This window comes from Falco rusticolus, chromosome 1 (genome assembly GCF_015220075.1).
Source record: "Falco rusticolus isolate bFalRus1 chromosome 1, bFalRus1.pri, whole genome shotgun sequence".
Taxonomy (NCBI): domain Eukaryota; kingdom Metazoa; phylum Chordata; class Aves; order Falconiformes; family Falconidae; genus Falco; species Falco rusticolus.
In genome coordinates, this window is record NC_051187.1 from 88,994,902 (window position 1) to 89,022,099 (window position 27,198).

At 61.4% G+C, this 27,198-nt stretch overlaps 2 protein-coding genes across 2 annotated transcripts in view; one reads left to right on the top strand and one right to left on the bottom strand.

Moving 5' to 3' along the window:
- Positions 1-16,193, top strand: HSPA12B (heat shock protein family A (Hsp70) member 12B). The gene is made up of 13 exons (XM_037388630.1): positions 1-282; positions 3,060-3,121; positions 6,054-6,154; positions 7,386-7,510; positions 7,931-8,117; positions 8,575-8,679; positions 8,851-8,967; positions 9,772-9,943; positions 11,690-11,776; positions 12,374-12,478; positions 13,787-14,045; positions 14,241-14,344; positions 14,483-16,193. Exons 2-13 carry the CDS (start codon positions 3,079-3,081, stop codon positions 15,124-15,126), a joined length of 2,049 nt encoding a protein of 682 aa, XP_037244527.1. The 5' UTR covers positions 1-282; positions 3,060-3,078; the 3' UTR covers positions 15,127-16,193.
- The window catches only part of C1H20orf27 (chromosome 1 C20orf27 homolog), a 13,049-nt gene continuing 1,917 nt past the window's right edge, over positions 16,067-27,198 (bottom strand). The window contains exons 2-6 of the mRNA XM_037388643.1: positions 26,942-27,051; positions 23,801-23,943; positions 21,182-21,320; positions 17,847-17,969; positions 16,067-16,820 (exon numbers count right to left, since the gene is read on the bottom strand). Of these exons, the coding sequence (XP_037244540.1) occupies positions 16,720-16,820; positions 17,847-17,969; positions 21,182-21,320; positions 23,801-23,943; positions 26,942-26,960 (525 nt within the window). The 5' untranslated portion in view covers positions 26,961-27,051 and the 3' untranslated portion in view covers positions 16,067-16,719. The remainder of the gene's footprint in view (positions 16,821-17,846; positions 17,970-21,181; positions 21,321-23,800; positions 23,944-26,941; positions 27,052-27,198) is intronic.

A 27,198-nucleotide genomic window follows, 5' to 3' on the forward strand; every position in this document is an offset into this window, starting at 1 on the left:
CAGCTGGAAATGCAATTTGAGGCGCTGGCTGGGCTGGGCGCCGGCCGGGAGTGGGAGTGGGAGGAAGGCGCTGGGGGAAGCCAGAGGAAGCTGGAGAGCGGGGGGCTGCGTGGCAGGGCCGGCAGCACGGACAGGGGGGCGCAGAGCCACCGGGCATCACCGGCAGCCACGGGCAGGAGGGCATCGCCACAGCGGCAGGAGCCAGCGCCCCAGCTGGCACAGCTGGAGCCAGAAGGGGGTGGCTGGACCAAGGGGTCCCCAGCCTGTGCCGTCCCCCCCAAGGTAAGTGGCTGTGGGACTTGGTGGGAGCTGGTACCAGCAGAGGCCTGCCCGGGGACAGAGGAGACCTGGCATTCATGGCTCAGCCAGGGTGAGGGTGTCACTGCCCCCACCAGCCGGGATATGGGGGTCTCCCCCCAGTTTGGGGGTACTGGTGAGGGGTCAGGACTCCAGTGGCCTCTTCCCAGTGAGAATGTGTGCTACAGGCACGGGTGGGAGTGGGGATTGCTGCCTTGAGCCCTTCCAGAGCTGTTGTGGGCCCTGCCCAGCGTGGGGGCATTACCGCTGTGACCACTGGGATACCACCACAAGCCCCAGGGATAGTGTCACAACATGCCAGTGCTGTGCAGGGGCTGCAAGTCCCCAGCCGTGCCAGGGACGTCCTGCCAGTTCCTGCATCCCAGCCACAGCCAAGCAATGGCAGCGGAGAGGGGAGGACACCCCTGGATAGCCGACAGCTTTGCCCAGAGGGTTCGGGGGCTCCCCAGCCCCACAGACAAGCTCAATCCCGTCACAAGAGGCTTGTGGGGACGCACACCTCCTCCTGCTGCCCACACATCTGGAGCCCAGCCCCACAGCTGCCCCAACCCCCCCCGGCTGGGCCAGCCTGGGCCATGGGGACACCATGCCTGGCTAAGCCAGTGTCCCCGTGCCACGCTCAGCGAGCCCGTGCCGAGGTGCCGGTGCCCTGCCTGGCTCGGCTGCCCTGAACTTGTTTCCTTTCCCCGTTTCTGTGAGCCCCTGCAGAGACGGAAATGGTGGAAAGTCCTCAAAAAACACTGCTGCTGCACAAGGTGCCAGAGCGAGCGGTGGCAGCTGCTGGGACCCTCACCCTGGCAGCATGGCAGAGCCCCCCAAGGCCCAGGGGACTTCAGCCCATGTCCCTGGGAGGGGCTGAGGGTGCAGGTAGTGGGGTCTGCATGGGGACGGTGCTGGAGGACACAAGGGCTCTGCACGGCTGCCCCATTCACATGTACATGCATGGGAAGGGGGATCCACTCATGTCCCCCCCCGGGTGGGGTGGGAGCCCCAAAGCCTGGCCAGCTCCTGGCCGGCACGGTGTGCGGAGGCCAGGTCTCCAGCACTGCAGGAGAGGCACAGCTGGAGGAAACCCCTCGGGGGCTGGAGGGCACCTCGGCCCCTGGGTGAGCTGCCACCAGCTGCCAGGGTGGGCTGAGCCCACTCACCTTCCTCGCCAGGACCCCAGGCAGAGGCTTGGTGGCCTGGGGACAAAGGCAGCTGTCAGCCACCACCCCACCCCCCGGAGAGACCTGTGGTCAGTTTTGTTTGCTGAGATGGAGGATTCCAGCCACCCAGAGTCTGAGGGTCTGCACAGGTTCCGGACCAGCTGCCCAGACCACCCCATGGCAGGGAACGAAGCCGTTGTGTCACCAGAGCCTGAGGTCTCACTTCTCCCTCCTGCTCAGGCTGACGGCTCCATGTATCAGGGGCATGTGGGGACCATTCCCCGGGAGCTCAGACCCCAGGGACAGGGACACGGAGGACATCCCTGCACAGCACCCATCAGGCTGGGCTCTGGGGTGACAGACCTGGGGCCACCCCGTGCATGGCCCCACAGCAGCATGAGGGGTGTCCAACCTGCAGCCGGGGGACACCAAAAACGTGAACTAAGCCCTGGGCAGAATTTCTGCTGAGGCAACACAAATTCCCAGCATTGGGGAGGCAATCCCCTGAGCACACCCTTGCAGGACATCTCACAACCTCACAGAAAGCCCAGTTTTGGTGGAGAAGCCCTTCTGACAGCCTCAGCCTGCCAGATACCCACTCCGTGCCATCCCAGTACTACCAGCACCCACATTCCCCACTGCGGTTCAACCTACAGCCTGCATCCCACAGCGGCCCCAGCCCCTCGCTGCCTCCTCCATCGGGGTGGTCAGAGCAGAAGCCCCCCTGGCTCTGAGGAAAGGCTCGCCACCTGCCATTTTTAGCACAAGGCTTTTTCTCAGGAGGCTGCTGAGAGCAGGATCTGGCCACGGGGCCAGCAGCACGTGGGTGGGATTGGCCCGGATCAAGCCTCTCCCCGGTGAGCTAAGCCTTGTCCTGAGCCCGCAGCTCCGCAGGATGAAAGCGGCTGGTGCGGGGCAGGCAGCCTTGAAGGTGATGGGATGCTCTCGCACCAGGCAGAGAGCCAGGAGCCGGGTTATTAGCCAGGGAAGCAGTTTTGGTGCTGGTCAGTGCTGGGTCACAGCCCCTAGGACAAGCAGGGATGCTCTTGGTCCATCCTGCTTCTGCCAGGGAGCCACGGTGCTGCAGGGAACCTGGCCCTGGGCAGCACCTGCTTCAATGAAGAGAATAATTTTAAAGGTTCGCCTGGCCTCACTTTCTTTCTCTGACCGAACCTAAAAACCTGCAGCATGGACCTCACGCTGGTGGAGCGGCATTTTGCACACATCTGTATCATGCACATCTGGCTGGGCCAGAATCTGGCCAGTGCCAATTGGGCGTGTGCTGAACCGGGACAGGCCCCTGCCACAGCCCTCTACCCTCCCGCAAGCTGAACCCCCAGGCTTTGGGGTCTCCTACCTGCAGCTCCTTTGGGGTCCTGGGGGTTGCAGGGTCATAGCCAGTCCTGTCCCTGCTGGGTCTTCCTGGAGTGGCTTGAGCCAGTCTGGGGACTCACCCAGTAATGCTCAGGGGGGCAAGGGGACCCTGTGGACACCCCAGGTCATGGCACACTGTGCACTGTGCTGCCAAGGGGACAGCCAGCACCTCTGGGCACACGGACACTTGTCCCATCGTCCCTCCTACTTCTCTTGCAGCCGGGAAGGCGAGGCCACCATGGCGATGCTCCTGGAGCCCGGGATGCAGAGTCTCCGGATGGGTAAGGCTGCTCCCCAGGGAGGGGGCCCTGCAAGGATGGCAGAGGGTGGGGGGTCCCCTGCCACCCCTAACCCCCTCACCAACAGACACGAGCTCTCTGTGAGCGTGACACTCGGGGCCCCTCTCCCTTCGCCTCCCCACACACCCAGGCATCCCCCCACCGCTCCCCCCACCCATCCATTCCCTCCACAATCGTCCTCCCATCTGCATGGAGGAGCCCCCCACGCGGCTGCTCCTGCGCTGGGGTAACCAGAACCAGCTGTGGCGAGGAAACCTGACGCTGTGAACACAAGCCAGGGAGCAGCCCAAGCCAAAGAGGCGAGCGCAAGAATTAAGCACCTGCAGGGTCCCCCCAGCACCCCGGGAGTCCACTTCTATATGTTGGCAGGTGCCAGCTCTGGCTCTGGCTCTGCAGGAAAGATGCTTCACATACACGGAACCTGGAGCCCCAGGCTCAAAGCCTGGCAGAGCTGCCAGCTTGCCTGGGTGATGCTTTCCCCCCATGACAGGGGGACACTGGCCTCCCTGCACTGCGGAGCTCTGCCAGCATGCGGAGATGTCCAGAGGGACCTTCCTGTTTGTTGGGGATCAAATATTCATGGCACAGACATGGGATACAGTGAAAGGCACTTACAGAGCAGGTGTGAAGGGACTGGAGCTGCAGCGTGGCGGGGAGCAGCCAAGCCCCTGCCACAGCTCCTGGGGTGCAAAGCACTGCCCCTGATGCCACAGCACCACGGCACTGTGTCCATGGTGAGTGATGTGCCGGCAGGTCTTGGCCAGCCAAGGAGATAAAGCAGTGGAGGTCAGCCAGGAACCCCACTCCCACAGCTGCTGCTTCTGGGGGGGGCCCAGAGCACCCCCGCTGCAGGCTTTGTGGCTCCTGAGGTGCCAGAGGGATTTAGGGAGCTGCCTCTTGGGTATCCTGATTGCAGTGGGAGCTGGGCTGGATTCCCTGGACGCAGACCAGCTGCCAGCACCCTCTGGCAACAGAGAGCTGGAGTTTTATGAGTTTTATGCTTAAAGAAAGACCAAGGAGCCTCCTCCGGCCCCAGACCTCTCCGGCATCCACCTAGGAGTGGGTGCTGTTTGTCCTTGTGCCTATGGTCCAGATCCTGGCAGGGTCCTGGCATGGAGCTGCCTGTCTGGGGAGGCAAGCCCAAATCAAGGGTCTCAGCAGAGCCTGTGGGGCAGACGGTCCCTCCACATCCCCAGTGTCACCTCCTGGACCTCACATCCCATTCCCAGCATGACCATACGTCTGTCAGAGCCGGGGCCAGCCAAGCCCCTTGGGAAAGGTGGCCCCGCTCCATCAGCTGCACCAGCCCCTTCCTGGCTGCCCCCTGCCAACAGCTGGAGCCCGTCCATCGGCTCGTGCTTTCACAGGGCAGATGATTAATCCCCTCTGCTAATTGGAGCCATGTGGCGAGAGGAGCGCAGGCAGCTGCAGCCTCACACCATGGGCATCCTGGTGCTGGCTGGGCTGGGGGCCAGGCATCCCACCAGGGCTTCTGCTGCGGCCCCAGCCTGGGCTGACATGCCAGGATTAGTGGGGAACCCCAGGACAAGGCTTCTGCTGCCGAAGGGTCACCCGAGGAGACACAGCTGGCTGGGGTCTCGAGGAGGAGGAAAAGGAGGGCCACTGTGCAGCCACCATGCCACGGTGCCTGTCCCCACGCGTGTCTGTGCAGCACAAGGCAGCACGAGCCTCCCTGAGCTTCCCACACAGGCCAAAGCTCTATGGCTCAGAGCTATCACAGCACACATGGGTCTCCACCAAAGTGAGTTGTTCTGCAGTGTGGCCGAGCCTGGCACACCTCCCCTCACTGAGGGCTGGGGAGCTGGGTCTCCGTGGCCTCACACTGCAGACACTTGCTCTGCCGCAGTAGCTCACCAACGTCTCTTTCCCAAGTTTTCCCCGTATTTCCTCTGGATACATGCCTGGAGCAGCCTCTGGCATCCTTCACAGTCACCCCTGCCAGCTGTTGCCAAGCTGAATTGGTGTGTATTTATGTGATGATGGCTGTCTTGATTTAAAAATAGGCAGCTCTGGCGAGCCACCGCATCCCTTTCTGCTGCAAACATGTCGTGGGCTTTCAGTCCTGACTCTTCTGTCATCAGCTGCAAGGAATTAGACCCATCTGCTCCTTTGCTGGTCAAAGACCACTGCACTTCCACTTCTCTGGCCCATGCAAGGCAGGATCCATCCCACCTGGGTTGGCTTATCTGCAGGGGGGGTGTCTCCATCTGCAGTCCCCCCCCACCAGGGAGTCTCTGGCATCAACAGGGAGAAACTGGGCTTGCAGGTCACCTGACTTATTTTAAACACCAGCTTCAGGAGATGACAATTCTTCCTCCACATACCAGTTCCTCTCTGGTGATGGAGCAGACATGGAGCCCGTGTCTCATTACTAAAGCCTGCCCACCCCAGCAAGCTGAACCCCTCCCTGAAACACCACAACCAGCTCACCCTGACCCATCTCCTGACTGAGCAAGAGCTGACGGCCCCCAGATCCACAGGAGAAGGTCCCTCAGTCCTGCAGCTCTTTTCTGGCCGCTGTCCCCACTGGGAGACAGGGTAAGCCCCATACCCTGAGGGAGGGGTGCCCGTGAGCTCACCAGTGCTAACACCAGGTGCAACCAGTTCCTGCACCTCCGTGTGACACCTTCAAAGGTTCCTCCTTTGCTAATTCAATCAGTGCTGATTAGACACCTCCTTACACACGGTTTAAAAATTGTAAGAAGCCCTCCAAACACAGAATTGCTTTGTGCAGAGCCCACTAGCAGCAGCTCTGATCCCTCTGTTCCCAAGCCTGTATCCATACTAGCTGCATCTTCATTGGGATGTTGTGTGTTACCCTCACTTTGGGGAAGGGTCTTCAGAAAGGCCCAGGGCCCATTCACATCCTAGCCTCACCCTGCTGTGTCCCCAGGTGCCAACAGTGAGCAGTGCCCTACGCCATCCCCCCCCGGCTCCCCAGGGACACCTCATGACAGCTGCAGCATCGCCCCGCTGACACCCTCCCAGTCACCGGTAAGGCAGTACTGGGGGCTCCTGGGGTCTGTCTCCCTGGTGTTGCCCCCCGATCCTTCCCTGGCTAGTAGCCCCGACCCCCAGCACCTCCTCTCCCAGTTGCGTTGCCGTCCCTACCACACACCCCAATATCAGCTGAAGGATGGGTCAGTTTATAGCTAGGGCACAAATCCTCCCCTTTATCTGTGGGATTTATGGGATGAGGGCTGTTTTTCCAGTGCAGGAGGTTGGCAGGAGTGGAGCCAGAGGGGGAAAAAAGTAATTTAACTCTTTGTAAAGCTGCTGGCCTCAGCTAGTTCCTCCCCGCACACCTGGGGGCCACCAGGCGTGGGAGGCAGCAGGCAGGGAGTGTGCCAGAGCTGGTTCCTCCTCGGCACTCGTTGTCCTTGTAGCTCCCTGAACATGCACATTTCTGAGACAGCCACTTCAGCCATGCTAATCACCAGCTTTTTCTGCGGCTGTTTAATGTCTGCATTTATCAAATCTGGATACATTAAAAGTTAATGAGGGCTTTTAGCTTTCCCTGTCTGCCCCACGCACCTGGGAGGCTGCAGCAGGGGACAGCAGTGACAGGGGTACAGGGCTCGCTGCATCATCGTGGCTCGTTTGGCACTGCCACTCGCTGCCACCTCTGCCTGCTGTCACAGGGACTGGCCAGGGGCAAGGGATGGGGGCCCAAAGGCAGGACCAAAAAGCACCAGCTTGTAGGGGAGCAGTGGGATCCACATGAGGCACCTGGGTCAGGAAGGTTTTCAGTTGGGTGACCCATGGGGACGCCTGAGACAAGATCCCTTGCACTGACATGGGGAGCAGGGAAGGTTTTGAGGGAATCTCAGCTAAAATTTATCAGGTTTTGAGTGTGGAGGGCTCAGGACCACCCCAAGCCGGGAAACCACAGGGATCCCCCTGCCACCCTAGACAGCCCTCGTGGGCAGAGGCTGCTAGCACCCATCCCTCTCCGGGGCTGCCCGGATCCCATGTCCCGCGGAGCCTTGGAGAACTGCCGCAGCAGCCTTTTTTCCCAGTGTTTTGGAGCTGTGTAAAAGCAGGAATTGCCTCATGTTGTCAGCCAGCATCGTTGCAGCAGCAACCATGGCATCACTGTGTACTACAGAGCTTGTGGGTGTGATCCAGGAAAATTTAACCCCTCCATGGGGCTTTTTTTTACCCGTTTTCTGGATGCTCACCCCCAGGACTGAGCCCATCCCTAATGGCTGCCTTTGCATTTCAGAGGAGCGAGGCTCGCTCCCAGAAAACTGCTTCCTTCGCTGTGGTGGTGGCCATTGACTTCGGCACCACATCCAGTGGCTACGCCTTCAGCTTCTCCAGCGACCCCGAGGCCATCCACATGATGAGGTGAGGAGCAGCCAGAGGCCCCAGGGCTGTTACAGGACTTTTTCCCCAAGGCGGCTGGGTGCTGGCTCGCTGGGTGCAGGGATGGAGGTGGGCTGGGCGATGAACACCCACACCACCGCAGGTGAGGGATGCTGCCTGGACGGTGGTGGGTGGAAGGAGCCCAAGAAGTAGGTCTTGCACCGAGCAGGACGATGGAGCGGGAGCACCTCTTCGTTAGCGCTCTGTTGTAACAAGCTGTGTGGGTGCAGAGGTTGCACAGGGAGCAAAGCCACCTTCCTGCATGGCCTTCCCAGGGGCTTCACTCCCTTCTTTGTCCCTCTTCAAGGTGCTTGAGGTTGTGCTCATACACATAAATGAAACTGGGCAGGACCTGTTCTCTGGCCTTGATGTTCATGTGCTGCTGCTGGCTCCTGTTTGCAGGAAATGGGAAGGAGGGGACCCCGGGGTGGCCAACCAGAAGACCCCCACCAGCCTCCTGCTGACACCGGAGGGCATCTTCCACAGCTTTGGCTACACTGCCAGGGACTACTACCACGACCTGGACCCCGAGGAAGCCCGTGACTGGCTCTACTTTGAGAAGTTTAAGATGAAGATTCACAGCACCAGCGTATGTCTCTGCTCCCATCCCAACCTCCCCAGGGGAGACCCTGGATGGGCAGGATGGAGCTGAGCTGGCCCTGGGGACTTATCCCACTTTGCAGAAAGCAAAGAGAGGGGTTCACCAGGGCAAGCAGAAATTTGGGAGGGCTGGAGAGGGGCTGCAAGCAGAACCTCTGATTTCCTGCATCCCAACCGAGCACGTTCCTGTTTGCTTTGCACACACTTTGCACACACTTTGCACGTAGCAACATTACAGCCCTTTGCAGGGGGATGAATTTTTGGTTCCCTGTGTCCGAGCTGCTTTGGGGCAGATGGATGTGGTTGCAGAGCCACGCTTCAAGTGCCCATTCAGCACAGAGGAGATGAGCACCCTGCCTGAGGCTCGCCGCTGGAGCCTGGGTGGGATGCCGGTCACATCCCATCACCCTGCATGATATGTTTGCTGTTACTGCTCTTCCCGGCAGGACCTCACCATGAAAACCGAACTAGAAGCTGTCAATGGGAAGAAGATGCAAGCACTGGAGGTGTTTGCCCACGCGCTCCGCTTCTTCAAGCAGCACGCTGTGCAGGTAGGGCACCTGGGGTCTCCCTGCAGCACCACACGAGCACAGCCCTCCTCTCCCTCTCCAAACCAAGTACAAGGCATGCATGTTGTCCTCTTCATGTGTGTCTTCCTCACCCTTCACCGAAGCCCTGATGCTCCAGCTGGGGAGGGTCACCTGCTTCTTCTTGCCTGGCAGGAGCTGAAGGACCAGTGTCCGTCCCTGCCCGAGAGAGATGCCATCCGCTGGGTGATCACCGTGCCTGCCATCTGGAAGCAGCCGGCCAAGCAGTTCATGCGGGAGGCGGCCTACAAGGTGAGGGAACCCCAGCGGGGGCTGTTCCGCATGCTGACCTGTACAGGAGGCTGTGCTTTCCAAGCTTCCCTCCTCCTGTGGGTGCTACCTGCCTGATGAAGGGTCTCTAGCATGTCCATGTCTTGTGGAGCCAGAGGGGACCACGGGGATGGTCAGAGGCTGGAGCAGCTCTGCTGTGGGGACAGGATGGGAGAGTTGGGGGGGTTCAGCCTGGAGAAGGGAAGGCTGTGGGGAAACCTCAGAGCACTTCCCAGTACCTAAAGGGGCTGCAAGAAAGCTGGAGGGGCTTTTCACAAGGGCGTGTAGCAATGGGAGGAGGGGGAATGGCTTTAAGCTGAAGGAGGGGAGATTTAGATTGGATATTAGGAAGAAATTCTTTCCCATGAGGGTGGTAAGGTACTGGGACAGGTTGCCCAGAGAAGCTGTGGATGCCCAATCCCTGGAAGTGTTTAAAAAACATGTAGCTGTGCTGCTTAGGGACATGGTTAGTGGTGGGCTTGGCAGAGCTGGGTTAATGGTTGGTCTTGATGATCTTAAAAGTCTTTTCCAACTTCAACTATTCTATGCAGCATTCAAGGCCAGGCTGGACGGGGCTCAGAGCAACCTGGTCTAGTGGCAGGTGTCCCTGCCAGTGGCATGGGGTTGGAACTGGATGGGCTTTAAAGTCCCTTCCAACCCAAACCATTCCATGATGTCCTGGTAGCCTAAGGAACAAAAGCGGGACTCTGGCTGTGGGGCAGCCCTGCAGGGATGCCCTGGAGCACCATCACCTTCTCTGCCCTGATGTCCCTGTCCTCCGTGCAGGCTGGTTTGGTGTCCCCGGAGAACCCAGAGCAGCTGCTGATTGCGCTGGAGCCCGAAGCCGCTTCCATTTATTGCAGGAAACTTCGCCTCCACCAGCTGATCGACCTGAGCTGCAAGCCCCCGGCTAACGGGCTGGCGCCAGACCACTCCATCGACTCCAGCTTTCGGCAGGGTGAGCGGCTGCAGGGCAGGTGCTGCCAGACGGGCACTGGCAGAGGGTCCATGCAGGGCTGGGGGCTGGAATTGCAGGAGATGGAACAGGCAGGGGTCTGGCCCCGCATACCAGTTTTTGAGGGTCCATCAGCAGCTGTGGCTGGGGAAGGGTCTTGGGGCAGCCCTGGGGCATGACTCAGCCTGGGCTGCAGCAGTGGGGTCCCAGAGACCCCCCTATGCTCCCCTCTTGGGTCTGGCACAGGCACCTCGCCCCCCCCCCCCCAGCCCCTCACCAGGGGGCTGACTCTTGCCCTGTCCTCCTCCACTCCTGGCTCTTTTCCAGTTTCCCACCCCCTTCCCTATAACTTTCCCTTTCCCTATAACTATAATTACCTTCTCTGGTAATTTAGCAAGCAAGGCTAATTCTCACAAAAGCCGTTTGGGTTCCCATGCAGCACCGGTGTGCACCAGGGCGAGTCCTCGGCGAGTGCCCCACAGCCGTATAAAGTGAGCACAGCAATCCTGCGCCCCCCAACAAGGAAGGGCTGGTTCCCCCACCATGAGGACCCTCAGCCCACAGCATCACTAAGTGATGGGGAAACTGAGGCAGGGATGAGTGCAGCACCATGCCAAGGGCGTGAGTGGGAGGCTGTGGCTGATCCCCATGCTCTGGCAGCCCCGGGGAGCCCTGCTTCCCGCTTTGCCCCCCTTCCCTGTCCCCCGTCCCCCCCCCCAAGCCCGCACAGCCAGGGCAGGCAATGGCTGCTGTCCCAAGAAGCACCCAAGCCCTGCGTCCCCCGTGGTCTCAGACCATTTCATCTGCCCAGCCTGCCCCTGCCCCCCACCCCCACCGCCCTGGGTCCCCAGGCTGCCTCTCCCCTTTCCTCCCGCCACGTTTCCAACCGGAGCAGTTTCTGCTGGCTCAGCCGGAGCTACTCTGGATTCCTCCCAGCAGCTCCGCTTGGCCTCGACCACCCCGGCCCCTTGCCTCTCTCCTCTCCCCCCGCCCGGCCCCTCCAGACAGCCGAGCCCTCTGCTCCCCCATCCCACGCCAGCCTCCCCGGCCGATGTCATAACCCCGGCACAGCGAGAGGATCTTCCCACAGCCCCGGGGCCGGCTGCCACCCTCCGCTGAGCTGCCTCGGGGGATGCTCCCTCCACTCATGGGAGCCTGGGGGTTCACTGGGACAGAGCCAGTTTGCCCTGCCGGGACCCAGCCCTGACACTGGGACTTGCTGATAGCCACAGCCCTCGTCTTGTGTTTGGCTCAAGAGCCAAGGTCGCATCCACATTTACGGAGGGGTTTGATCTGCATCCCAGGGTGGAGGTTAATGAAATGAGTGTGCTATGTCCATCTCAGAGCGCTGAAAGTAGCCCAGGATAACCCCACCTTCTCCAAACAGCTCCCTGCCCCTCCAGGCTGCTCTGGTGTTCCAGGGACCGGGGGAGCAGAGGAAACCCAGACTGGGCTGGGGAGAAGATGGGAAGAGGTGGCATCACCCAGGGGCACCTGTGGGCCCAGGGCGCTGCAGGCTGGGTGTGGGGAGGTGGGATCCCATGGGATCCCGGGCAGAGCTGCGGGATGACTGGAGCAGCTGGGACCATGTCGGGTGTCCTGGTTGGAGGGGAGAGGGCAACCAGTGCTCCCAGTGCATCCCCAGCAGCATCTTTGCCAGCATTCCCCACCTGTCTGGGGGGCTCCCAGGGATGCTCCTGGCCCTCGGTACCCCCAGCCTGACACTGGCCCCTCCACTCTGTTCCTCAGCCCGAGAGCAGCTCCGGCGGTCCCGGCACAGCCGCACCTTCCTGGTGGAGTCGGGAGTGGGGGAGCTCTGGTCAGAAATGCAGGCAGGTAGGAGGGGGGACGGGCAGTGCCCCCACCACAGACCCCAGCCCACCGGGGAGGATTCACTTGGAGGGGGGGGACAAGCAGGAGCCTGCACCAGTGCTGCCTGGCCCCTGGGCCCCCCTGGGCAAGGGGATGGGGGGCTGGATGTTCCCTCCATGGCAGAGCCCCCCAGGTGGCCCCAGTACCAGGGAAGAGTCTGGCCGTGGGGGTGACACAGCTTCACGCTGTCACTTGGTCTTGAACCCCATGATGATGCCGGTGAGGGCAGGGTCTGCCTGCCACCATTCCATCACTGGGCTCATTCCAAGCAAACACCATGACATCCCCCTCCTGCACTCACAAACGGCTTCAGCTGTTTTTCAGGTGGGGGAAAAAAACCCACCCAAACCCCACATATTTTGGTTAAAGCCACATTTATTTACTATGTTTCCCCCTGGGGAGAAGTGCAGCCCAGGGGCCGTGAGCCAGTGGCTGCTCCGAGCCCATGGGATGGGCATCCTGGGGGTCAGCCCCGCCGTGGGGCTGGGGGCCTGGGGGAGACCCCGCAGTGGGGCGGGACGGGACCCAGGACCCCGACTCGGCTGCTGTCCGTGCCCGCAGGTGACCGGTACATCGTAGCGGACTGCGGTGGTGGCACGGTGGACCTCACCGTCCACCAGATCGAGAAGCCGCAGGGAACACTGAAGGAGCTGTACAAAGCCTCAGGTGGGCTACAGCCCCCAGACCCCACCTCGGGTCCCTCCCGCAGCCACCTCTCCTGGGCTGGGGTCCCGCTCTGTCCCCTGCAGGATGGTGGCCGGGGCTGTGGCACCACCTGGTGTCGGCGGGGAGCAGGACAGGGGCGGGGGCTGCGCTATCGGGGGTCAGATGGGACAAGGGTGTTGGGCTGGCGGGGGCCAGATGGACCAGCGGCTGGGCTGGGGGGGCTCAACCGGGACAGGGGTGCTGGGAGGGGGGGGCAATAGGGCACAGGGGTGCTGGGCTGGGGGGGACGACAGGGGGACACGGGTGCTGGGCTAGGGGGGCAGTGGGGTACAGGCGTGCTGGGCTGGGAGGGGGCAGAGGGACACAGGGGCTGGGGGGTGTCTGGTGGGACAGGTGTTCAAGTGGGATGGGGTGCTGGGCTGGGAGGGAGGACAGTGGAACAGGGGTGTTGGGCTGAGGAGGGACTGGGGCAGCAGGGGTGCCAACTGGACAGGGACGTGGGTGGGAGAGGGTGGGTGTGCAGGGTGGGACGGGAGGTACAGGTGTGGCTGCAGGTGGGGCAGGAGCTGGGGCTGAGGCCCAGGGCATCGTGGTGTGGGGATATGACACCCACCGGTGTCCCCATGTGCTGTGGGTCGCAGTACCCTGTGCCACCTGGGCACACCAGGAAGGCACTGGGTGACAGGGCTGTGCCCTGTTCTGGGCTGTGAGATGTGTCCTGGCCCCTGCCCATGGGCTTCCCACCCTGCCAGGGGGGCGCATGTGAAGCCCCCAGCCTCAGCCCATCCCAAGTGTGAGATTTTGGCCCATGGTGGTTGTGTACCCCCAGACAAATAGTGGCTTGTAGGTGATGGCCACAAGCCCAGGCTTCCCCACAGAGCTGGGCACAGGGCTGGAAAGCAGAGCCATGACATGGGGGGGGGGGCACTGAGCGCCCCCAAGCATCACCCAGGGACACCCAACAGGGTCCCCTTTGTCCAAGGGACCACTGTACCCGCAGCCACACTGTCTGCCCTCTCCCTGCTCCAGAGGCACATTTCCGTGCCCCCCCTGCCAGTGCAGGACTTGTCCCTGTTCCCTGGCCCAGCCCTGGGTGAAGGGGCTCCCCTCTGTGTTGTCCCACTCCCCCTGATCCCCCTGCAGAAGAGCCACAGTGGGGCTGGGGGCTGCAGTTTTGCACAGAAAGTACCCCAGGCTTTGCTGGGTGATGCTGGGAGGGGTGTCTGGGGACATGGTAATGGGGGACCTGGGAAATGTGTGTGCCATGGGGATGCTGCCTGACCTAGCCCCCTCCCCACTGCTGCCCAGGGGGTCCCTACGGGGCCGTGGGGGTGGACCTGGCCTTCGAGAAGCTGCTGTGCCACATTTTTGGGGAGGATTTCATCGCCACCTTCAAGGCCAAGCGTCCCGCCGCCTGGGTGGACTTAACCATCGCCTTTGAAGCCCGCAAGCGGGCGGCAGCCCCATCCCGCGCCAGCCCCCTCAACATCTCCCTGCCCTTCTCCTTCATTGACTTCTACCGCAAGCACCGGGGCCAGAACGTGGAGACAGCTCTCAAGAAGAGCAAGTGAGACCCTGGCTGGGGGGAATAAGAGGGACTGGGGACCCCTGGGGAGCACATGGCCCTGGAGGGACCTAAACTGGGGCAGGGGGAGAAGACAAGGGTAGGTGGGGTGCTCTGCTCTGGGGTCTGCTGGGCTGGGGCATCCCCAGGGGGGAGCCTTTGGTGAGGGGCATCCCTGGACCCTCTCTCCCTCCCCAGTGTCAACTTTGTGAAGTGGTCATCCCAAGGGATGCTGCGGATGTCCTCAGAGGCCATGAGCGAGCTCTTCCAGCCCACCATCAACCAGATCATCAAACACATTGGTAGGTCCTGCGGGTGGCAGCAGCCCCATCACCAGAGCCCCTTCCCCCTGCAAGAGAGGAGTCCCCTGGCCCTGGGACCCTGCAGTGGCACTCCCAGCTGTGCCCAGTTCCCATCCAATGCCCCCCTTCCCTCCACAGATGACCTCCTGAAGAAACCGGAGGTCCAAGGCATCAAGTTCCTCTTCCTGGTGGGAGGCTTCGCGGAGTCGGCCATGCTGCAGCACGCCATCCAGGTGGCCTTCGGCCCTACCTGCCGCGTCATCATCCCCCAAGATGTGGGGCTGACCATCCTCAAAGGGGCCGTGCTCTTCGGCCTCGACCCCACCATCGTCCGCGTCCGCCGCTCCCCCCTGACCTACGGCGTCGGGGTGCTCAACAAGTTTGTGGAGGGGAAGCACCCTCGGGAGAAGCTGTTGGTGAAGGAGGGCAAGAACTGGTGCACCGACATCTTTGAGAAGTTCGTCTCTGTTGACCAGTCTGTGGCGCTGGGGGAAGTGGTCCAGCGCAGCTACTGCCCAGCCCGGCTGGGCCAGCGCAAAACCATCATCAACATCTACTGCTGTGCCACCGATGACGTGGTCTACATCACCGACCCCGGTGTACGCAAATGCGGCACAATCAGCCTGGAGCTGGAGGCACTGGGTGATGCTGGCAGCCTGGCCCACGGCCGCCGTGAAATCCGTGCCAGCATGCAATTTGGGGACACGGAGATCAAGGTCACTGCCATGGACATCCGCACCTCCAAGACGGTCCGAGCCACCATCGATTTCCTCTCCAACTGAGCCCCCTCGCCTCACCGCAGGGCAGTGCGGGGAGGGACGGGGACGCTGGGAGCCTGCCACCCGCCACGGCCCCCCATCAGCACGCACACTGGGCTCCAGCCCCCCCATGGCTGCACGGAGCCGGGCAGCAGGAACCACCAGCTCACAGCTCCAGCTGAGCAGCCAGCAGCCCCCCCTGCCCCCTTGCAGCCCCCCCTTCGCATGGGACACCCAGGCAGTGCTGCCCCGGGCCTGCGCCTCCCATGGAAATGGAGGGGTCCCCCTGCCAGAAAGGGTGACTGCAGCCCCAGCACAGTCAAGCAAGGCAGGAGGTGCAGTGCCCAGCCAAGCCAGGGCTAGGGGGTCAGGCTGCCCCCCAAGCACGGTTCAGGGCCACCACCGCCCCCCGATCCCCTGAGAATACCCACGCACACACTTTCCATAATCCCACATTTCTATTTTTTATATATATATGTTGCACGTCACCCTTGCAGCTGCCATCCCACGAGCCGTAGAGCTTGACGTGGTCAGTGCAGCCCAGCGAGGGCTGGGACAGTGGCACAAGGGGGGGGATGACTCACTCACCCCCTCCCAGCCCCCCCTTAACAGGGGCCAGGGCCATTTGCAGCACGAAGCACGAAGCCCCTCGCCCTTTTCAGGGCCACTGGGGGTTATCCATGCCCACCCGCTGCCGCGGGGATGGGCTCATGCAGCCCCTTGCAGTTCTGGGGTGTACAAACAAATGTATGTGACCACCTGCCCCCCATGCCAGCCCTGGGGGTGTCCCCTGTCCTCCCACTCTCCTCTGCAGGTTTTAATCTGGTTGCAGCCACCAGTTCCAGTGCTCCTGGGGGGTTTAATGGAGGCAAACGGAGCTTCAGCCCCTTCTCTGCTGAAATTTATTACTTACCTCTATAGATTTTTGTACTTAAAAAAACCCACACATACACACAGATGTGTATATAACTATATCTATATATATTTTTATATATATATAGGCACATAAAGCCTCCTGTTGCTTTTGAAACTGAGCCACTTCTCCTGGTCCTTGTACCATGGGTCTTACTGGGGAAAAAAAAACCACCAAAATGGAAGGAGACCAAGTCAATGGCTGCAACATGAGGACATGGACGGGCTCTGCCACAGGGACATCAGTTTCCACTGCCAGCTCCTGCCCTGGCCCAGCTCAGCTCCACACCCCAGGAGGCAAAATTTCACCCCGGGGGGGTCAGCTGGGGCTCCGCCACCCCCAAACATCCCCTCTCCTGGGGAGCTTGGGGGTAAAAGTGAGGGGAAAGCAGCAAGAGCAGCTGGAGGCAGCAAGTGGGATCCCTCACCAAAGCTCCAGCAAGAGATGCTCCAACATTTGGGGAGCCCATCCTGCACTTCGGGGACCCCCGGACCTGCAGCAGGGAAAGTGGGCGGCCACAGCTGGGGAGGCAGCAGCTTGACCCCAGCTCCACAGTGTCCATGGAGCCACAGCCCCCAGGACCTACGTTGGTAGGGTTGGGGGGGTTGGGGTTGGTTGGTGGGGGTTTTTTCTGTTCTTTTTTTAAAATTTGACCTTCGTCCTTAGGAACCACGCAGGTGGCAGCGAGCCAGGGGGCGGGGGGGCTAGTCAAAGCCATGCCAATCGCTCTGCTCCGAGTCGTACTCCAGCTCCGCACCGATGCAGCGCACCCCATCCAGGAGCATCGGCGTGCCGTGGTGCCGATCTGTGGGACAGGAGGGGATGGTGGGGATGGGGACAGAGCCAGGGGACAGCCACATATGGCCTCAGGCTGGCCTGGCAGGCTTGCTTCACCTTTTTGAGGGCACTTTTGGGGAGTTTTCAGGCTCACAGGTGCCTGTCCTCCCTCCCGCAGTCCCTGTACAAGGGATGCCAGCACCCACGGGGATGGGAGACGCAGGGATACTGCACCCTGTCCCCAGGTCACTGCCGTACTCACTGCCCTCAGGGTGCTGCATGGGGATGGTGCTCAGCCCCCCGTGCACTGGGGCTGGGACAGGGGGTGGGACGCAGGGAGATAGCCAGGTGCGGGGGGAGGGGGTGGGGGGGACAGGGTTTGGAGGGGCAGGGAGCAAACCGCCAGCCATGCCAGCTCAGGGACAGTGCGGATGAAGCCCGTGAAGGCAGTCGCCAAGCTACAGAACGCTGCTCTAATTAACTAACCCAAATTAAGCAGCAAGGTGAGGGAGGGGGAAAAAAAATAATTTTAAATTAAAGACTACTGTGCTGCCTGCCAAGCAGCCATGGCTGGAGGGGGGAGGGGGGGGGGGGTAGCGGGGGGGCAGTGGGCTTGGCCCCAGGCCTCTGGCTGGGCTTGGGGTGAGGATGGGGGGGTGCAAGGGGTGCCCCCAAACCATCCACTGCAGCCCCACTCCGTGCACCCCTTCACGAGGGAGGCCCCACGGCCTCATCCCCTGGTCTGGGGATTTCCAGGGTGAAAGTTGTCCGGTTTAGACAATTTCTTAGGAGTGCCCACCAGGTGGGGAACGTCTGCAACAGCTCAACTGGGAGAACTGGAGGGAGATGGGCTGGGGAAGGAGGGGGCATGGAGCAGCGTCTAGGGAAGGAGGGGGGATGGAGCAGGGTCTGGGGGATGCAGGGAGCATCCCTGGCTCCCCAGGCACAGCAGAAAGCAGCAGGTCTCCATTACCAGCTGCGCCAGGGAGGAATCGCTGCTCTGAAACCCAAGGAACCGGGCAAGACCCTTGCACCGCTGCTGGCAGATCCTTACCCATCACACGGGCTTGGACCACGACCTTGATGCAGGCACCTTCGCCAGCCTCGCTGGCCAGGACCATCTCCTCCTTCAAGACCCCTTCCTTGTGCGCCGTGTACTCGCACTTCACACTGTAGCCTGGGGACAGAGACACTCTGGGAGCTGGGATCCACCTGCCCACACCTTTCCTGCCCCACTCCAGGAGTCCCTCCTCACCGCAGGCACCCAAAGGCAGCAGAGCCTGGGGCATGGCAGATTTAGTACCATCCCCACCACCAAGGTGCTGAGCAACATGGCACAAACCCTGCTGGGCTCCCTCCCCACCAGCTGCCTCAGTTTCCCCACCCGGGAGACAGAGACAAGGATGCTGAACTGTGGCCGCCAGAGATGCAGGCGAGGTGTCAGGGGACACTGCTCTTTCCAGGGCTGGGCTGAGGGGACTACCGTAAGGGTGCTGAGCATCCCCAGCACCCTGAGCTGATGGCACGTCTGAGACCTGCCTGTCACCCTGCCCTAGGCCACAGGGGCTTTGCAGAGCCCCACAGGGAAGGAGCAGCAGAGCAGGACACTGGCATACAGCTGCGCTGCACATCCAGTCACAGCCGGGGGTGTCCCACATCACATCCAGCCAGGATCCTCCAGCTCCAGCACACCAGACCCCCCGAACACAGCAAACTGTGCTGCCTGCACCCTGCCCTGCCTGCAGTGCCCTAGCCAGGGTGATTTCCCATGCCAAAAGTGCCTTGCCTCGCAGAGCAGTGGGAACACAGAAACAGCCCTTGCAGCCCCCAGCTCGGATGGGGTGAAGGCTGGCCCTGGCCCCGCACCCCCCCAGCTCAGGGACAGCTGGCAGGGCCAAAGGAGGCAGTTGCTTTTAATCTGGGAAAAAGTAAAAGCACAATGTAAAAAATAAAGGAAATGTAGAAAATTAATAAAGCTGCAGAAAGGTGTTAACCAAACCCTGGCATGGGGGAAACAAGTGAGCACGCGGCCAGGCAGCCCCACACAGCTTGCAGGGAGCACCCTGACATGGCTGGCACGGTGGGATGCTGCAACAGCACAAAAAAAGAAATAAAAATGCACTGAGCATCATCCAGGCTCCCGAGCACATGCAACAGTCTGCTCCATGAGCTCACCCCACGGCTCAGAAACACCAGGCATGCACGGGGAGCGCAGCGGGACAGGGCAGAGCAAACCACTTATGGCCACGACAAATGTTCCCCATCTGCTCCTCCAAGTCCCCACCCGCACAGGGCTCCGGCGCCTGAAGAGAGGCCAGTGGGGAGCCCGAGGGCAGCTTGGGGCAGGGAAGCACTTTCTCTGCTCAGAGGCAGCTCAGCCAGCAGGAGGGAGAAACTGACAAAACCTCCCGAGCGCTGGGAGCTGACATCTCCAGCCCATGCTCACCTGAGGCTGCTTTGTCTCTGCCAGATTTACTGTGAGGCACTGGGCTCCTCGGCATCCCACCGGAGCGGCTCTGGGTCCCCAAAGGGCTCTTTTCCCCAAAGCCTCGGGAGCCCTGGCCCGGAGCCCAAGCCAGGCACGCCAGCCCAAGGTGAGGAGCTTCAAGCAAACAAAGCTTAAGTGCTTTGCTGGGCCGGGGCCAGCAGCAGCACAGGCAGAGCCACAGCCCATCCCTGCCAGCAACCAGACCCTCGGCTGCCGGGAGGTGGTAAGTTGCAGCCCCAAGAGCCAGAGGGGACAGGGATGCGGGAAGGAGCATCCACAGCTGCTTGTCAGCTGGAGCTGCTGGCATGGGACCAGCTGAGGTGGCCCAAGGTGCTTTGCAGCCCGCTGTGTCCTCAGAACTGATCCCATGTCCCCGAGATGGCTGCCACTGAACCCAGAGTGATGCTTGGCTGTCCTAACTGCTGCGCCAGGGCCACCACCACAGCCCTGCTCCCTTCTCCCACAGACGTGCCGGTGGCAAACTGACCCCAGAGCAGTGCCAGACTGGTGCATGAGCCTGGCACCTCTTGGAGCAAACCCTGTACTTGTCCCCATCCCGACTGGGCTGTGGGCTCTGCTCCACAAACTCACAGCTGCTCTTCACCTCCTGCCTCCCAGACTGATCTGAACCCACAAGAAACAGCACCCGATTGATGCATATTTGGGATAAAAGAGCATTTAACCTCCCAGTTGTAGATGGTAAGTTACGGTGAGACGGAGTCTGCAGGGGACAGAAGAGCAGCCATGGGGCCGGGGGCCGGCTGTGTCCAAACTGGCACTGCCAGCGAGTATGGGATGATCCAAGCAGGACCAAGGGCTGGAGGAGCCAGGAAAGGGACAGGAGGAAAGGAGGGTGCAGAGCAGCCAGCAGGACCCCAGCCCCACAGCCGTGATCCTGGGGGGCTGCCACATACCCGGCCCCCAGCACAGGCTCAGATGGGGCTGAGCTGCCACAGACACAGCACCAACCCAAGCCCAGGATCACCTCTGCACAGACCCACACCACGGGCTTACATCTCAGGGCATTACTCTCCTTTCCTCTACAACAACAGAATTAGCAAGAAGCCTGGAGACAGACGGAGAGGTGACCCCGCCTCAGCTCCAGCCTCTTCTTTAGGCAGACCCTCTGCGCAGGCAAAGAGCAGACAGAGCAAGTGCTAAAAATACCAGCATGTCTGGACTCTGTTCAGCAGGTTCCTGGATTAAAATGCCACAAAAGCCGCTCTTCAAGCATGCGGGTCGAGGTCGGGCGTCTCACGGGAGGTGCAGTGGAAACACAGATTCCTTCTCCATGGAGTAAAGCTCTAACACAGTGCTGCAGGAATGGGCACCAGGATGTGGCCCAAGCAAAGGTACAGGCATCCCGGGCAGCACCAGGACCAAATGCCACCCTCATCACTAGCAGCTGCAGCAGGACTTGTCCACAAAGCCCCGTGGGTCAGGGACAGCCCAATCAGCCTGTCACCCCTCTCTATGCTCAGCCGAAGGACGAGGCTTGGGGTTTGGGAAGTGCTTTGGAGGACACTCACCCACTGAGTTCCCATAAGGCAGGAAACACCCCGGCAATAAAACCCATCCCCAGGAGCTCCCGGGGGCTCCCGGCTCCCCGAGGAAGAGGAACCATCCCCCAACCTGGCAAGGGCTCAACCCCACTGCACCCGGGGGCCGCCAGCTGCCTCCCACCGCACAGGAGCACTTGGTCCATGCTCCCCAAGGGGCCCTGGCATGGGCCAGGCACCCCTGCCACCCCCAGGGGCACTCGGGGGTACGTCTGGGTATGGCAGCCCCCCCAGTCCAGGCAGTGCCCCCCTCGCCAGCTGCAGCAAAGCAAGGGCAGGATCCGGGACCGGCACAACAGCCGCTGGGGGGACAGAGCGGGGTGACAAAGAGGAGGACCTTACCTTCTGGCAGAGGGGTGATGCTGATGACTCGGAGGTTGAGGTTGGGGAGGGGAATGGCACAGATGTCCTTCCCCAGCCTCTGCAATGGGGGCAGGAGGAATGTGATCTCGTACTTGTGGAGGATCTTCAGGAATCCCACCTGCAAGCAGGGGACACAGCGAGGGTCAGGCCATGCCTCAGGCAAGCACTGAACCACACAGGAGGTGGTCCCATGCTGCCATCGTCACAGCTAATCCCACCCACCCACCCACCCCCATCCCACCCCAGGGACAGGGACCCACTAGGCATCGAGCACCCAGAGCCCACAGGAAGGTGGGGGGCAGTAAATAATTGCCAAAACCATAACAAACAGTTCTATTTTGGCTGCACAAAGCAAAAATAACCAGTTCCAGGCAAAGCTCTGGGAAAAACCACCCATCAGTGTCACGGGAGCAGAGACCAATTTTCCCAGTGTAAACCAAATGCGTTCAGCTGCTGTTTCTGGTCTCTAAAAGCCAAGATGTTTCCAAGAGCACGCCTTCAAATGTCATTTATCCACTGCCACGATGAAAGCCAGAGCCCTTTCAGAGCCGGCCACCTCCAGAAAGAGGTTCATCTCCATCCCACTCAGAAAAAGCCATTTTGGGAAGGGAGCAGAGAAAGCTGCCAAGCTCCAGACATGCCTGCAAACCCTCCTTGGGGCAGAGCCCAGGGCACAGCCAGGATCTGTCCCAGCTGGGAGACCCAGTGACTGCCACAAACCCCACCAGCAACGTGCAAGCCCTGTCTGGGGCACAACCCCACACCTGACAGCCTGCCCCAGGGTGCACCTCCACCACCACATAAATACATGTACAACATGCCCAAACACGTATCTAGCTATACACACACAGATAAAAGAATGCACGCCATATGCTGGCACATTCCTGGCCACAAGCAGCTCTGAGGCATCACTGCAACGTGGAAACCAACGGAAACGACAACGCGCAGCTCTGGGGATTTTAAGGCCACGGGAAGATGTTTGGTGACCAGCCCTAATGAGCTTTTTCTCCCCAGGGGAGAGGATGAGGGTCTCCTCCTGGCTCCGAGACAGAGGGCAGGCACACAGGCAGTGCTGTGGGGTGCAGGGTGCACCTCAAACCTGTCCAGAAGGAAGGACCGCATGAATAAACCCACAGACCCACGCAGCCCCAGTGTGCTGGGCTCAGTGAGGGTGGCTGCCAGTGCCAGGCTGGTCCCACTCTGCCACCAGCACTGAGGGCAGCCCCCCTTCCCCAGGGAGGCACGTGCAGTGCCGGGATGCCTGCGGCACGCTGCACAGCACGGGTGGAAAAAATAATAACAACCACCCACAGATCAGCAATTGCTAAGCAATTCACTGCCATTTTTAGGGCGATAACCCATCATCCACCTGATACAAATAACTGACTCAGAGCTGAAAGGCAGTTTCAGATTGCTGTGCTGCACACAGCGCCGGAGCAACCCCGATGCTCTCCAAGGGGGTTGTTTCTTGGGAGGAAAGGGTCTCCAAAGGAGAGACTGGGATGGAGAGGCCAGCTGCACGCCAGGTGGAGCAACAATAAAGCTGCTCCGGGCAGAGGACCAGCGACCTGCACCTCCAAGTCACTGCCAAGGTGCTCATCTCACAGGCAGACCCCACTGCCACCAAAGCCCACAGCACCTCGGCACTGAAGCCTCCACTCCTGCCACTCAGCCTTGCTGCGTGGGGTGAGGAGCTGTGGGACGGGGCAGGCAGCGCATGCTCGGGTTTGCAAACCTGCCAGGATGAAATACGAGGTGCCATTACAGATGACTTGCTGTCCCCGCTGCCATCACTGTCCCCCAGCCATGGGGTTGGGAGCCACCATCAAACCTGAACCCATGCTAACACCCTCCCACAGCCACAGGCACGTGGCTGGAGGGGACTGAGCAGAAGCCATGGCTCCACTGGCACACAGGGTGAGGCCCAGCTCAGCCCTGTCCCCCCAACACAGGGGCAGAGGGGACAGTGCCGCATCCCCCGTGCCCCAGGGCACAGCAGGGCCAGCAGCTTCCCCAGCCCAACCCGCCAAGAACGGGCTCTGCTGCTTGTGATCCCACCAGACCCTGATTTCCAGAGGGGACCCACGTCCCGCCCCAGGCCATCAAATCTGCCCTGACAGCCCCACAAACACTGCCCAGATGACTGCAATGGCAACACGGGCCAGCCCCCCCCCCCCCAGACAGCCCCCAGCCTGCCCCCACTGCCGGCAGAGGCTGGATGCAGCTGCAAGAATTGGGTGCTAATTGGCTGAACCCAGAGCAAAGCACCCACACTCATACCTGCACCCTCAGGAGCATCACAGCCGCTCCCAGGCCCTCTTAAGTACATCACGGGGTTAGGGGGGCCAGAAACACCCCCAGATCTGAGAACTGGAACAGAGATGGAGCAATGTCCAGAGGGGTGGCAATGAAAACCTCCCCGAAGCAGGTATTGCTGCAGGCAGCAGAAGCCCCACAGCTCAGGGGGCTACGACAGGCAGCACCGGGGTCCACCTACCCCACAGGGTCGCCAGGACAGACCCAGCACCGCTGCCAGGTGCGGGGACAGGCCAGGGTGGCACCGGTACCCCCCCTTGTCCCACAGGTCCCAGCTCCCACCTTGACAAGGAAGCTGCCGTCCTTCTCCTGTGTCACCATCACTGCTGAATCATGGAGCTTCTCATCGAAGTGCACATGCCCGTGGGCCCCCTCAGCGGGCTGGCTGGGGGTGAAGCGTACGCCCCCTCCCTTGGCCTTGCTGCCTGCGTGAGGAGGAGAGGACAGAGCCCGAGTGTCACTCCCTGCCCACCTGGGAAGCACCCCCTCTGTCCCCAGCTCCATGTTCCCAGGTCCATGCCCCCCTCACAGATGGACCGAGGCTGGAGCATCATTCCCCAGCTCCCTCCTCTGTCCTCATTTCAGAAACACCCAATGCCACAGGCTGGAGAGAGGGCACACGGACACCAGTGACCAGTGACCACAGAGAGCTTGCCCTCCAAGCAGGGGGGAGTGCATGGACCTGCCACCAGCCGATGTCCAGAGGCTGCGAGGGTCCCACCTGTCCCCTGGGCTCAGTGGCATTTCCTCACTCCTGTGATATCCTCGGTGCAGAGGAATGGGATGAGCGGAGACACGGGCTATGCAGGGAAGAGGACATGGGTGGGACAAGGACAGCTTCCCCAGGCAAGGGCTCCTGTACATCCCAGAGCGCTAGGCAGAGCTCGCCAGGGCTGCAAAACTGGCCAGCATGCTGCTGAGCAAACCCCACAGTGCTCCAGGGAAACCAGAAAAATGCGACGGCCCTGCAAGGACAGACATCTGCTTGGGGACACTGAGGTCCCCAGGGCCAGAAGGAGCCCACACAGAGGCACAAACGCCACGGACCTTTCCACTTGCACCTTTGCAACAGGCTTTCTGGGAGCTTCCAAGAAAAAACAGCCTCTCCTCTTCCTCCACGGTACACCCTAAGAAACCCCCCCAGTCCGGCCGCCGATTGCATCCATCTGGCAGCGGCTGGGAGCAGATTGCCGCCTCCTTAAAGAAAAGGCTCTTTGTGCCTCAGCAGGCTGGAAACGCCGGAGATTTAATAACTCAGCATTGTTCAGCCGGAACAGCTCGGCAGAAATCCCTTCCCCGCATGCAGGGGAAAAACAAGAGACTCGACCGCTCGCAGAGCGACGCAGCTGCACGTGGCTGTGGTGGTAAAGGGGACACTGATGGGACCCTCTCCACTGACACACAGGCAGCACCTGGTCCCCGTGACAGGGCATGGCCACCCTCTGCCCCGCAGAGCCCTTAGAGGTGCCACAGGGCAGCACGAGCCCAGGACCTGCTCGGATCCCACACACCAGCCAGAAGTTGTGGTGACAGGTGAGGTCCCAGCCCGCCGTTGCCATCAGGAATCCCAGTGCCAGCACCAGGTTCAGAGGAGTCAAGCCCCCATGTCTGCCAGGAGACTAGGAGGGAAAATCCCATATATGTGTCTTTGTCACATGGTGCTTGGAGGCAGTACAGCCGATGTCCAGCACAGAGCTTACGAAGCCAGGCAAGTGTCTCCAGAGGGTACCCGGCCACCCGTGGCACTCAGCTAGCCCCCCGGCACGGCGTGCCTGAAGACCCTCTGGAGACAGTGAGGTCAGAGGAAGGCGAAGGTGGCAGCCAGGCACCACGGGCAGCTGTCCCGGGAACCAGCTGTCCCAGGAACAGGGTCACCTGCTGGCATACATCCCGGTGACCTTGAGAGGCTGCACTGTGCTGTGCCCCTGTCCCAACTCAGGAGGGAATGACAGGGGTTGTCCTCACCCTGGCGGGAGGGGACACCCCCAGGGGCCCTGAGCAGAGGCTAGACAGGTGACAGTGGCACCTCTGAAGCCCAGGGCGCATGGGGTGGGAGCACCCACCCATGCAGGACATGTCCCAAGTCAGCCAGGATGGAAATCTTATTAGGGACGAAATGCAATTGTGTGCCCTGCACACACCCGGCAGCGAGGGGAGGCATGGGCAGGGGTGTAGGCAGAGACTGGGCAAAAAATCACCCAGACCTGGCGTGTTTTATCTCAAGTCCCACTGCAGTCATGGCAGGAGGATCACCAAAACCTGCCAGACTCATGGTCAGCGTGCTGGCAGCCAGGCTGGTGCCACGCTCCCCGGGCACCCATGGGGACAGGTCTGGGGGTCCAACCCACACCTGCCAGAGCCGGGGATGCCTGCCTCGCATGTATCAACAACAAATCGCAAGCCCTGGCAGCAGATGCAACCTTCAGAGTCACCACATCACATCGTCCCCCCGCAGTATCCCTGGGGAGGCAGGGCTGGGAGCAGGGAAGCACGGGGCGGGGGGAGGGGGTGGTGGTGGTGTCAGGCTTTCCCAGCACACTGCTCCTGCTGCCGGGACCACCAGCCCCTCTCCCCCACACTGCCAGGAACAAGACAGCCCAGAACAGGCAACCTGCCTGTCCCTTGGCATCACCCCCAACAGACTGTTCACCCGGCCCTCATCCTGCCGGCAAGCTGGAGCAAGCTCCACCACCAGCAGGAGGAAAGCCCCCGGGATGGAGCCATCCCACAGCCCCACTTACCGGCAGTGGGGAAGGAGCCGCAGAGGCCGGAGCCGCGACCAGGCACACAAAGGCAGATGAAATCACACCCAGCAGCAGCACAAAGAGCTTCTTCGGTCTTTGTCTCTGCACAGCAGAGAGCCGGGCCCTGCTGCCACAGGGCACCTCGTGCCAGCAGCCTTTCGGGGTCCCCTCCCAGCACAGACAAAGCACCCAGCTCCCCAAGCCCAGCCAGAGCCTTTTGGGGCAGCAGCCAGGATCCAGGAAAGGCTGGAAGCACCCCAGGAACACCTGGCACCCACCACCTCCCACAGCAACCTTGCCTGGGGTGCGGAACTTGTGCCAATTACCGGAGAGGGGGTCTGTGGCGGAGCGATGCCAGCAGCACCTCACTGGAGCCCCCCCACCCCACCACAAGCCCCCTCAGTATGTGCTCACTCACAACTTGCAGTGGGAAAACAGAGGGAACATCCCCCCGGTTCCCCACAGGCTCTGCCCTGCTCGGCTGCTCCCTGGGCACAGGGGGGGCAGCTCTGACATCCCCAGCTGCGGGCAGAGGGACCCCTCAGCAGGGCCGCGGGCAGAGCGGCTTCGCCGGGAAGGAGCGAGCATCCAACTTGGACACCAGCCCCACACCAAGGCAGGAAGCCCGGGAGGGGGCGAGGAGCAGGCAGGTGCGGGGGGGGGGATGCCGAGGACTCACCCTTGCTAGCTGTAGCCATGTGTCCCTGCAGCGGTCGTCCTTGTGCGAAACTTCAAAGGCATGGGCAGACGGCCATCCTGCGGGGCTGCTGCCGCTCCCGAGCACCGGCGCTGGGCAGGGAACAGGCAGGGTTAGGCAGGGGCAGGCAGAGCCGAGGAGGGCGGCCGCTCTCCCCAGCCGGGTGCCAAGGCCAGCCGAGCTCCACGGACAGGATGGCACCGCACGGCCGCGACTCCGACCGAGCGCCGGCACGGAGC